Source organism: Pezoporus wallicus, unplaced genomic scaffold (genome assembly GCF_028554395.1).
Source record: "Pezoporus wallicus isolate ANWC-B61680 ecotype Strahan unplaced genomic scaffold, APGP_CSIRO_Pwel_v1 contig_7985, whole genome shotgun sequence".
NCBI classification, from domain to species: Eukaryota; Metazoa; Chordata; class Aves; order Psittaciformes; family Psittacidae; genus Pezoporus; species Pezoporus wallicus.
In genome coordinates this window covers 417,973-432,031 of record NW_026636538.1, presented here as the reverse complement: position 1 = coordinate 432,031, position 14,059 = coordinate 417,973, and the positions used below count along the sequence as shown (strand labels likewise).

The 14,059-nt window shown below is 41.7% G+C and overlaps 1 protein-coding gene across 1 annotated transcript; it reads left to right on the top strand.

Moving 5' to 3' along the window:
- Positions 1-1,881: 1,881 nt before the first annotated feature.
- On the top strand, positions 1,882-6,800 carry LOC130594545 (cytochrome b-c1 complex subunit 7). The gene is given in 5 exon segments (XM_057400504.1): positions 1,882-1,918; positions 1,921-1,992; positions 3,482-3,553; positions 5,431-5,597; positions 6,559-6,800. Coding segments are annotated over 5 exon segments (426 nt in total). The 3' UTR covers positions 6,637-6,800.
- The last annotated feature ends 7,259 nt before the right edge of the window (positions 6,801-14,059 follow it).

The window sequence follows — 14,059 nt, the reverse complement described above, 5'->3', positions numbered from 1 at the left end:
CAATTTGTATGCAGACAGCAGAATAAATTTCAAAAGGTTAAATTCCCCTAATAGGTGGGAAGTAAAGTAAAGTTAAAGAGAAGAGACATTTAAAGAATGAGTACAGTAATGATATCTGGATTATTACTTGAGTCTTTTATCCAAAATAAAAAAAAATTGGAATTGGAATTACAATACCCAAGTAAAGAAGTGTTGTCAGAACAAGCAGAGTGCAAAATGATTTACTGGGCTATCACTTAAGCACAGTAAAAAGCTACATTTATTTTCTGTAATAGTATCTGAGATGTCCTCTTTTGTTTTCTGTTCTTGTTTCCCACCCCACTGGCCTGGGAAGATCACTCAAAATCTTCTATTAAGTAGCTTATTCTTGGTAAAGATGCATAACAAATTTAATCTAAGATGGTGGCTGAAATGTGATGGCTGAGCACTTTATATCTAATTCAATATGCCTATTTAGATTTTGACTGTATTAAAGGTATTAATTAAAAGTGGCTCCATAATGCCACAGAATTTGCTTTTGCAGGTTTATTCTGCTGTCCTTATCACGATCTGTATTACCATGTGATAAACTGTTACAATACAAAATTACATTACATAATGCATGCATTTTGAATGTCTCCAACTTTGGGCTTTTAATTCCTTTAATATTTTTAAACGTAAAAATAATTGCTGCCAGACCTAAACCAGAGGTTTTGAAATGTTAAATGCATGAGCTTATGCCAAAATAGCTTCCCAGAAATACCACGAAGAAACAAAGCAAAAGATTTTATGGGAGTGCTAAAAGGAAAGGGGAAAGAGTATAGAAGTTTTTGAGGATCATGCCAAATACTTTTTGGCTTTAAGATGAAAAAAAGAAAGGGGGGGTTTAGACGAAATGTTTGGCCCAGAACTTACTATACTCTGCTGTTCTTGATAAGGGCTAGCAGCCTTTGATTGAGCATGTTAATTGAGGCTTGATGGGTATAACACGGCAAAGGCTCCTTGAGCTCTGCTGACACACGGTTTGAGCTGTGCTGTTTGCTTGTGTATCACAGTCAGCTGCGTGCTTTTGAGTGACATATCTACTGTAGCAATAGTGCTAGTATAGTTCCATATACTGATTTCTTTAGAAGTGCAGCCGTCTGCTTATGAAGGGATTGCTGGGGAGAGGCAGTGATGGGTGCCTCAGGAAACAGCTGCTCACGTGGGAGCTGTGATACCTGAATAGAGAGAGGTTTCTGCATCTTTCAGTGATTGACTTTGTGCTTACTGTATTCTGAACTGATTTTTAGCCGATACCTTCACAACTGCTGGTCTGAAGAATCTTCATAGCACCCAGTTCTGCTGCCCTGATTGACAGCTGGTTTACCTTACACCAAAGCAAGCACTTGTTCACACCAGCTCTCCACGCACTACAGCAGTGGCCACGCAGGTGAGTACCCGGGCACCGCTAGCAAAGGCAACGCTCGGCCTGGTGCTATAACATGTTGGTTTTTGCATGGCTGTCCGTTTGCAGAGGCACTGCGGTGCAAACACACTGTGAGGAGACGGCGCTGTCACTCGTTCTGAGCAAGCGTTGCCTAATCTTAATTACCGATCCTCCAACACCGAAACCGCTATCTAAAACCGCTGTAGGAATCATGCGCTTCACCGTGTCCACCAGGGCCTCCCCTTTGCTGCTCTCTGCGCCCGCGGGTGGTGCCTCAGAGCAGCCCGGTGCCCTGCGGCAGCAGACGGCCTAGCGAGACGCCCCTACCTGGAGGGGCCGTACGGCGGAGACTCGTGAAGCATCCCCGTCCTCCGGGACGCTCCGCCTGCCCGTGTGAAAACGCTGGCTGGGAAAGCCTGCAATCCTCCCCTGCCGGCACCAGCCCGCCCGTTGCCTCCCCCCTGCCGGGGCGCATGCGCCAGAGCCGGGGTGGCATTGGCGGGGCCGGTGCGCCCCGGGAACGCTGCGGATTACCCAGAAGGCAGTAGGCCGCGCCGAGGTCAACATGGCGGCGAGGGCGTCGGGTGAGGCGGTGGAGGGTTTCCGGGGTGGTCGTGCGGGGCCGTGCTTGCCGCGTTTGTGGTGTGGGGCTTGTTCTGTCCCGTCCCGTCCCGCGCTGGGAGGCGAGGCAGGCCGTGATAGGAAGGTGGGGAGCCGGTGGGCTGTGTGCGCTGTGTGCCCTTGACAGGGGAAGTGCCGCAGCTGATGTATCGCCGGCAGGGCTCTGTCGGTCGGGTTTCCTCACTGTCCCTCCCGAGCGGCGGCCTCTCTGTCTGGGCCTCAGCGGAGGAACCTGGATCCGAAACCGAGGTTTTTTTGAGATCAGGGGGCAGAAGGTGTTCGGGGGCAGCGCTGGCCTACCCAGGTACTGGCACCAGGCTTAGATGGTCTAATGTTATTCCTTTTCAAGCCCTAAAAAACGAAGGAATAAGGCCTGATGAGGGGGTATGCAAATGATGTACTGGTATCACACATAGCACTGGTTTTATGGGGTGTCACAGTGAGATGACATGAAGAACAGTTTGCCCTGGATTCATGGCCCATGTTATATGGTTTCAGAGTTGGTATTTGGTACTACACTGCTTGATCACAGGTAAAAATACCTTTGCTATCCAAGATCATCGTTAAGGAAAGGTGAATATTCTGCATGTGGTGTGCTTTATTATTTTTAGTTTTAAAGCAATTTTTTGAGGTTTCAGTGTTGACTTTCCAGTTGACTTTGTCAGCCTTTTGAAAAAGGAAACTCTGGAATAGTATTTAAGTAACTGGAGAGGAGAGCAGAAGGTTAACAACATAGTAATACACTGCCTTTGAAACTGCATTAATCTGTAGTGAGAGATGTGGAACTTCAATAAATTGTTTGGAAAGCATGATGGTTTTGCTGTACGTAGAACGTGGTTTTAGCTCAAGTAAAAGTTACACAGTCTGAAAGTGTTACTGCTGCCTTTGACACCAAACTGTTAGCATTGATGCAAGTTTTAAAGCAGTCTAATATTCAAATTTAGTGAAACAGAGGCCAAATTACTGTATGTAACAAGCGCTCATTCTGCCTGTTCAGCATCAGTTAAGGGATGCTGAAAAGCAGAGAGGCTAAGTCAAACTTGATGCAGTATTGAAGGACTCTTCATTAGGGACTGTAGTGACAGGACAAGGGGTAACAGGTTAAAACTTAAACAGGGGAAGTTTAAATTGGATATAAGGAGGAAATTCTTTCCTGTTAGGGTGGTGAGGCACTGGAATGGGTTGCCCAGGGAGGTTGTGAATGCTCCATCCCTGGCAGTGTTCAAGACCAGGTTGGACAAGGCCTTGGGTGACATGGTTTAGTGTGAGGTGTCCCTGCCCATGGCAAGGGGGTTGGAACTAGATGATCGTAAGGTCCTTTCCAACCCTAACCATTCTATGATTCTATGATGAGTGCATGGGAAGGAGGCAAACAACTGTTTGTGTGCTGTCATAGTAGTGTTTAAATGTTGAATTTTATCTTGCTCTGCAACTGATACTGGTCCCGTTCAGTCGCAGGAGGCGGTCGCCTCATGGACAAATTTCGCAAGTGGTATTACAATGCAGCTGGATTCAACAAACTAGGTAAGTGTTTCACTGAGCTTTAAAAAGTCTGGAAGACTGACAGTCTTCAAACAAGTTATGGGTCATAACTGATGTATGTGCATGCAGCTTACATAAGTCTGTTTGGTCAAAATTAGCTGCTACTTATGTGGGGAAAAAGTTAGCAATAGCTTTAGTCGTCATGATTGTGCCTGGTAATGTATCATTGACTTTTCTATTATTTGTGTGTTTGCCGTTCTTTTCAGTGAAATAACTTGCAACAGCTAAGGTTAAACTGGAGCAGTTAAAAAAACTTTCACAGAGTGGTCCTGAGAGCTTTATTATTTATCTCTTCCCACCAAGTCACTTTCACTGGTCAGTATCTTCTAACCCAAAGTCTGCCCTTGAAGGTGGACAGGTTCCCGCTGATAGCAGTCAGTCTGTGTGCAATACTTATACTAAGTATCCAAAGTGCAAAAAAGGATTTAGTTAGTTCTGCCCTTTGCATCACCGTAAATTCACTTGGTGTCTCTCTGGCCTTCACAGTCATGAAGTAGGTGTAAAAATAGTGTTTCCTTAAGTAGAGGAGGTTACCTTGACAATACTGTCTTCAGTTTGTTCAGAGTTACGAAGTTTGTTTCAACTATTTATGCAGTAGAACTGTCCTTGGGTGACAAGAGGATCTGAATAGTCAGAGGCCTTAATTTACTACTGATCACAATATGAGCAAATATTTTAAAGAAATGTAACATAACTGCCCTGAGGAAGTTAGGAAAAAAAATGCAAGGAAATTGTGGAAGAGTAAGTCTAGGTCTTTCCTTTGGAGATGCAGTGCTTAGCCCCTCTTTTTTATATCTGTCTGCTGAAATTGTTCATAGAATCATAGAATGGTTTGGGTTGGAAGGGGCCTTAAAGATCATCTGGTTCTGACTGCCTTTGGGCAGGACACCTTCCATTAGACTAGGTTGCTCAAAGCCCAAAGTTCTTTAGGGTGTTAATACTTTTTGCTGCTTTTCTAGGAATATGATAGAAACTGAGGAGAAACACCACATTTAATGTAGTGACTAAATTAGCAGCCATGCTCCCTGTGCCTTTGAAATAAATTACATACCTGAATTCAAGAATATGTAGCTTTGAGGAAATTTCTGGCTTAATGGGAGACTGTTGCCAACTCAGTCACATGAGATCAAAGCTGTTAACCCCAAGTCAGTGGGTGTATACTCCCTTAATCTGCATCAGTCTTGAGATGTTACAGAAGTAACATTTTGTTCTATGTTGTTAATACTGAAACTTAAAGCAGGGTTGGTTGAATTTCAGGAATCGTTTGTTCCGCAGACAGTGTGGAGGTGTTCTTGGTTTAGAAAACTAGGTGCTTCTCCCTGATTTAACTTCTGGTTTGGGGCAGTGTGGGAGGGAACCGACTCGTGCACAAACATCTAGCTTCAGGTTTCCGTAACTTAATATAGTCAGTGGAGATACAGTCATTATGCATAGTGAAGTTTACTTCAGTGCTGAAGAATTATTCTTTAGTCACACCTGTGGCTGACTGATGGTAATGGATTCAGAGCTCTTAAACCCTTTTCCTAGACAGTCACCTTAAATACAGATATAAAATTAGATGAGCGTAAGTTCATAAGTTTTTATATATGTTCTGCATATATACTCTTATGAAACATTGAATTAAATACCCATTTTCCCTATTCCTCCTTCAGAAAAGGATTAAGAACAAATAAATAAAGTATGTGAAAGCTAGTGTTTAGAGTTTGTTCTCTGTGAGTGACTAGTGGTTCTCTTCTGGATTGGTTTGGGTTTTATGCATTGGAAGCATTTTTCCCATGTCACGTAGAAACATCTGTGTCAATCCTAAATCCTATGTAAGAATATTTTTTCAGTGATACCATAAAATCTTATTGATACAGGATTAATGAGAGATGACACATGGTATGAAGATGATGATGTAAAAGAAGCAGTGAGGAGACTCCCAGAACATCTTTACAATGAAAGAATGTTTCGTATAAAGCGAGCACTTGATCTAAGCCTGAAACATCAGATCCTCCCAAAAGACCAGTGGGTGAAGTATGAAGAGGTTTGTGTACATAACTTTACAGAATTTTTCTGTAAAAAAAACGGAAACTATAGCTCAGAGCCATTGAACGTTGTTTGTATTCAGACAAAACATTTCTTCTAAACTATCAGATAAAGGAATACACTCTAACTAGCTTTGAAAGTCTTATGAAAGATCTCTTGCTTTTGTGGTTAATTTCTGAATTTTAAGAAAATCCTGAGCCAAAACTTTTATTCATGAAGATGCCAAGGAATGATAACTTAAAGAGAAACCTTGCATTAAAATAAGTGTCATCTTGTAATTTGGAAAACAAACTACACTTTTCTTTTCAGATGTAATTAAATTTTTATTTGTAGTGATTGATTCACAGACTTTGTATTGTTGTCCATCTCTTTCTCCAAATTACCTGGCAGAGAGGAATCTTATCACTAAATGTTTGACTATAGGATAGCCTAAGGGCATTATGTTTCCCTATATAAGCAGGGACTGTTTCTTGTGGTATTTAGGTAACTGCTGCATTGAATAACTGTCTGTGTAGTTCCTTAAGCAGTATTTTCTTTGTGAGCGTTAAACACTGTTGAAATGTTCTATCAAATCCAAGTACATAGCACTGTTTGAAGTTAAGTTCAAAATTAGTTCCTTGAGTATATTATATTACGGTTGGACTTAGAACTGAAGTGGATATTGTACATTTTGTTATCTGCCAAAAGAACATCGTTTCTAAAGATACAGCTGGAAGCATCGCTTTGCTTGTTCATGTTGGCGGGGCATTAGGAATTAGTGGTTGCTGTGGTAACGAATTTGTCACTGCAGACTTGAGAGATACAACATTTACCTTATCAGAGTAAGTAATGTTTGATTTTAATTTTTTGGTTAGGTTTTAGTCAAATCGGAGGACAAATGAGAGACAAGTAGTCGGTAGGAATGGCTTGAGATGTTTCTGGACCTTTAGTAAGTTTAAATATATTCTCTTCTTTTTCAGGATCACCATTATCTTGAACCATACTTAAAAGAAGTAATCCGTGAAAGACTTGAAAGAGAAGAATGGAACAAGAAATAACTATTGAACTACTTCATGCAAATATCCACATATTTCTGATATTTTTAAACATTTGGATATAGAAGTCTACAGGGAGGCAAATATGAGGCTGAGGAATACTGTTTCAGCTTGTTCATTGAATCTATTCATCCAAGTAAAATAAACATGTCAAAGTATAAAACCTACTTGGAAGAGTTCTTTGCAAATGTTAACAAGCTAATGTTCGGATCTTTCCTATGAGCGTATACATTACATATCAGCTTAGTGGTATGCAGTCTTCATTCCAGCTTTTTGATTCTTACTCTTTTCATAGTACAGCTGTTCTCTGCAGTTGTAGGAGTAGGTAATAAACACACAAAGCTGTTGGTGCTAGTTGCCTAGTTAAATTAAAAAAGGGGTTGCTTATTTCCATCATCACTTCTGCCTGGAGACGACAATACTGGCCCAGTGCTGGATGTTATAGTGCATCATGAGACAACAGAATGCAATATTCTGTAATATGTATGGGTTTAGATGCACAATAATGGAAAATACACGTGATTCCTTAATCATAAAATCAGGAAGTGTTTCACTAGCTTTTTTGTGCCATATACATTGTTAAAGGCTGTTTTCATATAAATCATAATGACCATCTTATTCAGTTTCTTGAGATTTATTTTTTTTATCCTTTTATAGGGCAAAAGTGATATGCTGATGTACTTTCAACAGCATTAATTAACTTCCCATATATTTTCTTCATCGCTTAAGGCATGCTGTTGTTCACAGTGATTGGTATCAAGTGTTTTAAGTGGTTAGGTTAATGACATTAGAGATACACATGGAATTTGGGCTCTGCTAAAAAGCAGAAGGATTTCAGTTGTATTGAGAAAATACTGGCTTTTGCTGGCTGAAGACCTCGCATTTAGTCTTCCACAGTTTAATGGTAGTGTTAACTTGAAACAGATTTTTGGAATTATATGTAAAATTCAAAGCCTATCATATAGCCCTCTGTGTGAAATGCACAGTCTTGTGTGATAGTCCCAATGTTTATGTTTTTCTTTGTTATGCATGCTTGTCTGCCAAATGCAAGAGCCCAGTGACCAAAACCTAGAGCAATTTAGAAAAAGCAAAATTACATAAATATGGAGTAAACTGTATCTGTAGTTTTGAATTGATATGCCCAGATGATACAATACTGGGTTAGAAATTAGAATGGAAACAGGCTTTTAGCTGTGTTCATCACTCTCTTACTAACCTTCATCTTCTTGCTTCAGTTGTTCCCATCCAGTGATCCTTGGATGAAATATTTATTACAGAACATCACAGCCTGATGCGGTAAAACAAAATGCTGCTGAAATACCTGCATCACTGATATTCCTTAAAAGTCTGTGGGGAGATTATACTAAGAATGTGAGGGTTTTTTTCATCTCCTATAGTAAAATCTTACGATGGAAGTATATGTAGTTTGAGAACTTTCTGATTTTCTTCCGAGAGGCAGAAGAGGCCTTAATTTTCACACTTCTTTTCTATAATAATTATTGCGGAATTATTAGAATACTTGATTTTTTTATGGAATTAGAACTATTTAATCTGTTAGAATAATATTAGAAGACCTAACTATCTAATAGAAATAGAACTTGAAAGGCATAGATGGTCAAAATTCTACAAAAGCTGGGATTTTATAGAAATACAGCGTCTGCTTATTTGACCGTAAATTTGGATTAAGATTAGTATGGTTCAAAAGTATGTAAAAAAATTACTTTGTTTAGAGTAAAGGGTTTTGTTGGCAACAGGCACTTATAAATACTTACAAATTACCTTTGAGGGGAATGCATAGCAGCCGTACTCCAACTGGCCTAACATACCTGAAATCACTGGCCGCTTTACACTCAAATTTAGCATTTTTAGAATAAGAGGCAAGTAGAAGTAGTTAATAACAGTATTTTCAAGTGATCTTTATAGCAGTTCAGTGGAAGGAAGGAAGAGGAAGCCATGTTAAGAGCTTGCCTGCTCACCGAGGGCGAGGTTGTTGGCAGCTTTCATTTACACGTGTTTTCAAATGCTTCTAACTTGGATTGATCATTTTTAAGTTCATGTAATGTGCAGTAGTCTCCCGTTGAAGTATTTGAAAAAAATCAATACTGTTTAGTTGTATCTTAGAATGATACTAGTCAGGAAGATATGTTTGTTGGTTTTTTTTTGCCAGAGATGGTGCGTGTTTTTTGAGAATCTAAAAATAGTGAGAAACATGGAGGAAGGGGGTAAGTGTAAAAGCAGGATGTCTGTTGCCTGGGAACCAGGAGCTGTAGTAGCTTTGTGTTAGAGACTATAAACTTATCTAGAATATGATACGAGATCTGAATGCTTGTGCTACTGGCTAATAGATGAGTAACTTGGAAGACATTTTGTATTTCATACTCTGGTGTTGCCCTCTGTGCACTCTGCTAGAAGCATTAATCTATCTGGAAGAAACGGGAGTTTTCTTGTGTGAAAGATCTGAATCCTTTTGGTGAAAAGTTGGAGAGTTAGTGTCATTCCCATTTTTGAATCCTTGCCTTTATCCATAAAAATATTTGGGATAGGAAGGAATAGCCTTGCAAAAGTTAAGGATTTTCAGATCTTCAGTTTCTTCTAATGCTTCCACCCCACTTGTGCAGTGCTTTATGGGATCCTGCCATATTCCCTGTGCAGGCTGTGTGCTCCTCTGTCAATGATCCAGGACTGTGCAGCCATGAGCTTACGATCTGCAAAATGAACTTCTTTTAAGGAAAAACTTGGTAACAGTGAAGGGGGTCAAATTGCCAGAGGTGAAAAGATAGTCTGATGGTGAAGGACCAAGCATGCCGGTTTGGAGGACTGGGTTTTCTTTCTGCTGCTGTCATCAGGTTCTTTAACGCTGAGCAAGACTCCATGAGTTCACAGAAACTCAGAGAGTATTTTGCTAAATGCTTAAATTATGGTGACTGGGGCTACATCTGCAGAAGTGCAGAGTAATCACATCTATAGGTTCAGTAGATCTGTTCTGAAAATACTGGGTGAAAGTGTCAGTATTCATCCATACACACTGGATACTACAGGTGGTGGTACCAGGAGCAAATCTCACAGGACATCTCAGATCTGAAAAAGACCTCACAGTCTTTATTCTTCTGACAGTAAGTACTTGCAAAGAAGCTGAGACATCTGTGGCCTGTACAGAGTGCAGAAAGCAAGGTTGAGCTTTGCACTGAAGGGGATTGAAAATAATTCTCTGAATGAGAGAGGGGTTCCTATGGGGAAAAATGTGAACCTGCAATTTAAGGTCATATCATATAATGCACAAGGCGATGGTGCATCTTGCAGTTCATAATTTGACTTTGAAACCTTCATTACTGTAGGTTTTGGATATAAATTCTATACAGATTCCATAAATTACTGAGGGCTCTTTGTGGTTTGGGTTCACAACATCTGGCACATCTAAATTACGTGTGTCAAATTAAGAGAGAGTCTGAGCTGATATTGCTAATCCTGCAGTTTGATGACAGTTTTAGATTGAACCTATTTTCATCACATAAGCAAACTTGCATGTCACTTGAAGTTCCTTTAATAAATTCATAGTGAAATATAAGAATACATTTTGATTGCTGAAGATCATGTTTGTTATGGCAGGCCAATTTCTTTAAATTTCGAATCGGTCAACCCAGAAACAATGGATTTTTTGCAGCACTGTAACAAGAAACATATGCTTGTTTTACATCCAACTTCCATCCAACAGAGAGCTGCAGCAGATACAATTCTCATAAGAATTTTGATGAAATGTCACTCTTGTCATTATAATGGAACTGTTTTAGCATTACTATGATAAACACATTCCTACTTGAAGCATTTTTCTCTCTAGATAGCACAGGTCAAAGATTATCTTCAGGATTTCTCCACAGTGCTGCTGCGCCTTTGCGGTCACTTTTGATGACTGAAACTTTGGCCAGGGTAAGGCCAAGTGAAGTTCCTTTGCAGTGTGGAACAGGCAGAGGCAACCTGAGTCACTGCTGCTCCTAGGTGACACTGAACTCCAGCCTCAGTCTTCCTGTCTAGTATGCAGCTGACCTGAATGCCTCAAGTGACTGCAGTCCTCTTAGCATCTTTCAGCACAAGCTAAGATCCTGAAGAATCTGTAGGCAACTCTCTCCATTGTAAATAATTTGGGTTTAGCATCCAAGTATCCTCAAAGAACTGGGCTTGATCCCCGAACTCAGTTTCCTCAAACTCCTTTGCAGGCTATGCAGAGCTGCAAGCTTCCTTTGGGGCAGTTAATGTAAATACTTCAGTGTCAAACAGTTTCTGGCTTGCCCAGGACCTGAGTGCTGGTTGTGCTGGAGCTAGGTGACAGCCTGGTCTGGTGTCCCAGGGTGCAAGAAACAGCACGCACTTCTGCTTCCCTTGCATGGTGGGTGTTCTTATGGCATCTCTGGAGGAGGAGCCCTCAAAGCCTTCTGCTCACTGGTGACTTCATGCTAGCTAATGCCAGCAAACTGTGGGCTCAATTCCTTTCTCTTTGCAAAAAGGTGTGGATTCAGTTCCTTGCTCTGTGAATGCTTTAGTTCTTTTCTGGAGTGCAAGTGGGGCTGTTAGTCCCTTTGGCTAATTCTGTTCTGCTTTTGAAAGGTGTAATTAACTGCACCAGGAGAGTCTGTGACTTGAGTAGGTGGTTAGAGCTGTTTTCTAGGCTGCTTCAGAATGAGGGCAATGCCTGACTGCCCCTGCATAGAGGCACTTGCCTGCTTGGGAAGTTACTGCCCAGAAGCTAACTGCCTTCAGCTGTGATTTCTTCCATGCTCAGCTCTCTCCTGCAGTACCCAAGTTCTGAGCAATTCCTGGCACCTGGACCAAGGAAATAGGCCAAGGGCTGGAGGGAGAAACACAAAGTGGGTGAGGGATTGTGGTAAACCCAGGGTTAGGAAACCATGCACAGGGATTTGGAAGAAGTGGAGGGAAAATAAATTGACCTCAATCCCCTTTGCCTGCTTTGGGGCTGTGTGGTGAGGATGAGGTGAGGTTGGAGCATTTATGTGCAGACGGCCACTAGAAAGGTGGGGGAAAAGAAAAATGTGGTTAAATGCATTTTGGGGTAATGGGACCACTGAGTAGGAAAGGGAGGTATGTGGTGGTTTGGCAAAGGCCAAGGTGATTTGCAGGCCACTGCAGAGGGTGACACCCATATGTCCTAACCTTGGAAACCCCAAGTTCATGCACTCACTGAGGATTAAGTTTTTCCTAGACAATTTTTGGATATCATTCATTGAACTGAATCATGAGTAGAATCCAAGCTGCCTTTGTCCTGCCTCCAGAATGTTCATCTCCTCTGGCTCATCCTCATCTGTTTTCTATGAAAACCAGAATGGATTCAAGAGGATGTCCAGAGCAGGTCTGTGCTTGGGGTGCTCGTATCTCTGCAGCAAAAGAGGAGCACTGCATCTTTCTCTTCCAAACCCTGAACAAGTGCTGGAATTACTATTGCTGTTTTATGAGAGTGTGCTGCTTCAGTTCCTGCGCTGGGAAGGGATCTGGGGCTTGAAACTTGATCAGAAAGAGGTACCTCAGCACAGCTGGGCTATGCTCTCCTCAGCAGTTCCTAAAGTGGTTCCCTACTGGCCTGTGCAGATCTGGTTCTTTGTGTCTAAATCTTCTGGATTGCATGGGAAGACTGGATAGCGAGACATGGAGTTAAGCACTGCTGCACTCAGTATTACAACACCTTAGCCCTTTTATGAAGCCTCATACTCCCACTGCGGCCTAGCAGATTGAAACGATTGTTTATAAGCAGCTGAGTTCAGAGTCCAAAGCTCAGATCTCTTCAAGGCACTTCAGAGGCCTTTTTTGTCTGCAAGTTGTGCTCCCTGGTGGAGTATTAGCTTAAAAAGACACTATTATGAAATAGTCATAAAAGCAGCTATATACGTTTGGTTTACTTCAATTAACTAAAAACTATCCAAATCTTACATGTTCCTCAGCTACAGGCTCTAACCCTGAAGAAGATGGAAGAGAACTGCTTTAGTTTTCCATGGGTGTATAAGCATGACTCCACCGATGCTCGGCACCCAGCCTGCCTTGCTGGAGCTCACGAGGCTGTCACAGCAGCATGGAGGTGGCTCTGAGAAAAGGCAAAATGTATTCTGCTGCCAGGTGAGGTTTGGCTCAGCTCTGGTCTGCTCTGTGCACTGCAAAACTGAGGTACCATAGGAGGGGTGAGACCAGCATTTCGTAGCTTTCATGGAGACAGGCATCCCTGCCTAGGAGCACTTAGGCTGTAGCAGGGCAAAGTCAGGACCTAGGGCTGTGCTGGGAGTAGCCAGAGATGCTTTAGTTTGAAAAACAACAACAAAAAAAACCCTGCAACCAACCAACCCCCAAAAAACAACCCAAAAAACAACCCGAACAGAATAAAAGACATTCCAGGGAAAGTGTTAGAAAGCACATTTCCCTTCAGAAGTGTTTCATAGACAAGCTGCTATTCCCATTGTAAGACAGATGATGTAATTATGGCAGGTTAGATGTTTAGATCTGTAGTTTAATTTTTGCACATATAGCCTAGGTTCATCTGGCTTACACCAGAGAACATCATTATCCACCCCATCTTTTGTTGGTCTTGAGAGAGACTTCTGCTGGGAGCAGGATCCTCTGCTGGACAACTCGTAAGTGTGTAGATGTTCCCCAGAGCTGGATCTTGGTGCAGAGCTTGGAGTGCAGAGTGCTGGACTTTGTGCAGCTTTGTTCTTACCTGATCACAGGCTCCTGCTGTCTCTCAGCAGAGATGCAATCACCTGCACCTCTGGAGCTTTGGGGGATCTACTGTATGAATGAAAGCTTGTCACATGTGTGTCAAACCCAGTGGAGTGGCTGGACACCTCCAAAACAGCCGTTAAAGTCTTGATACTTCATGATGATTCAACAACCTACTTCAAAAAGAGCATGAGGAGGTATGATTTGAAAGGGGACTTCTCCAGCTAGCACTTTAAAAATGCATAAGACACAATAAAGTACATGTTGACATAAATGAGCTTCAAAAAAAAACATTGGATTATTTTGAAGGAGTATAAACACACATGGGGAGTTAGCATCCTTCACCCAGCAAAACAATTACATCAGTGCAGCTTGGACTGGGATCTGTTTTAAGATCTCCCAGATGTTGCAAATGGCACAGTTGCTGATCGGTTGCTCTGGGTAATTATAAACTGTCAAATGAAGAAGGAGAGGTTAATTCTCAAAGGAAAAAAAAAATCTTAAAAAGGAGATCTTTTGGAGGAATAAAGAGAGGGTTTGCTGTTCATAGCTGACACACAGAGCCATGACAGACTCCTCTGATGCCTGGCTTTGCCAGGCTGATGCGATGTAGATGGCTCAGACTCTACCTTATGCCTGCGCTTGGGCATGCTTTGTAGAAGGGGTAAGTCCCCCCAGTAAGAAGTAGCTGAGAAATCTTGTTGGCAGCTTC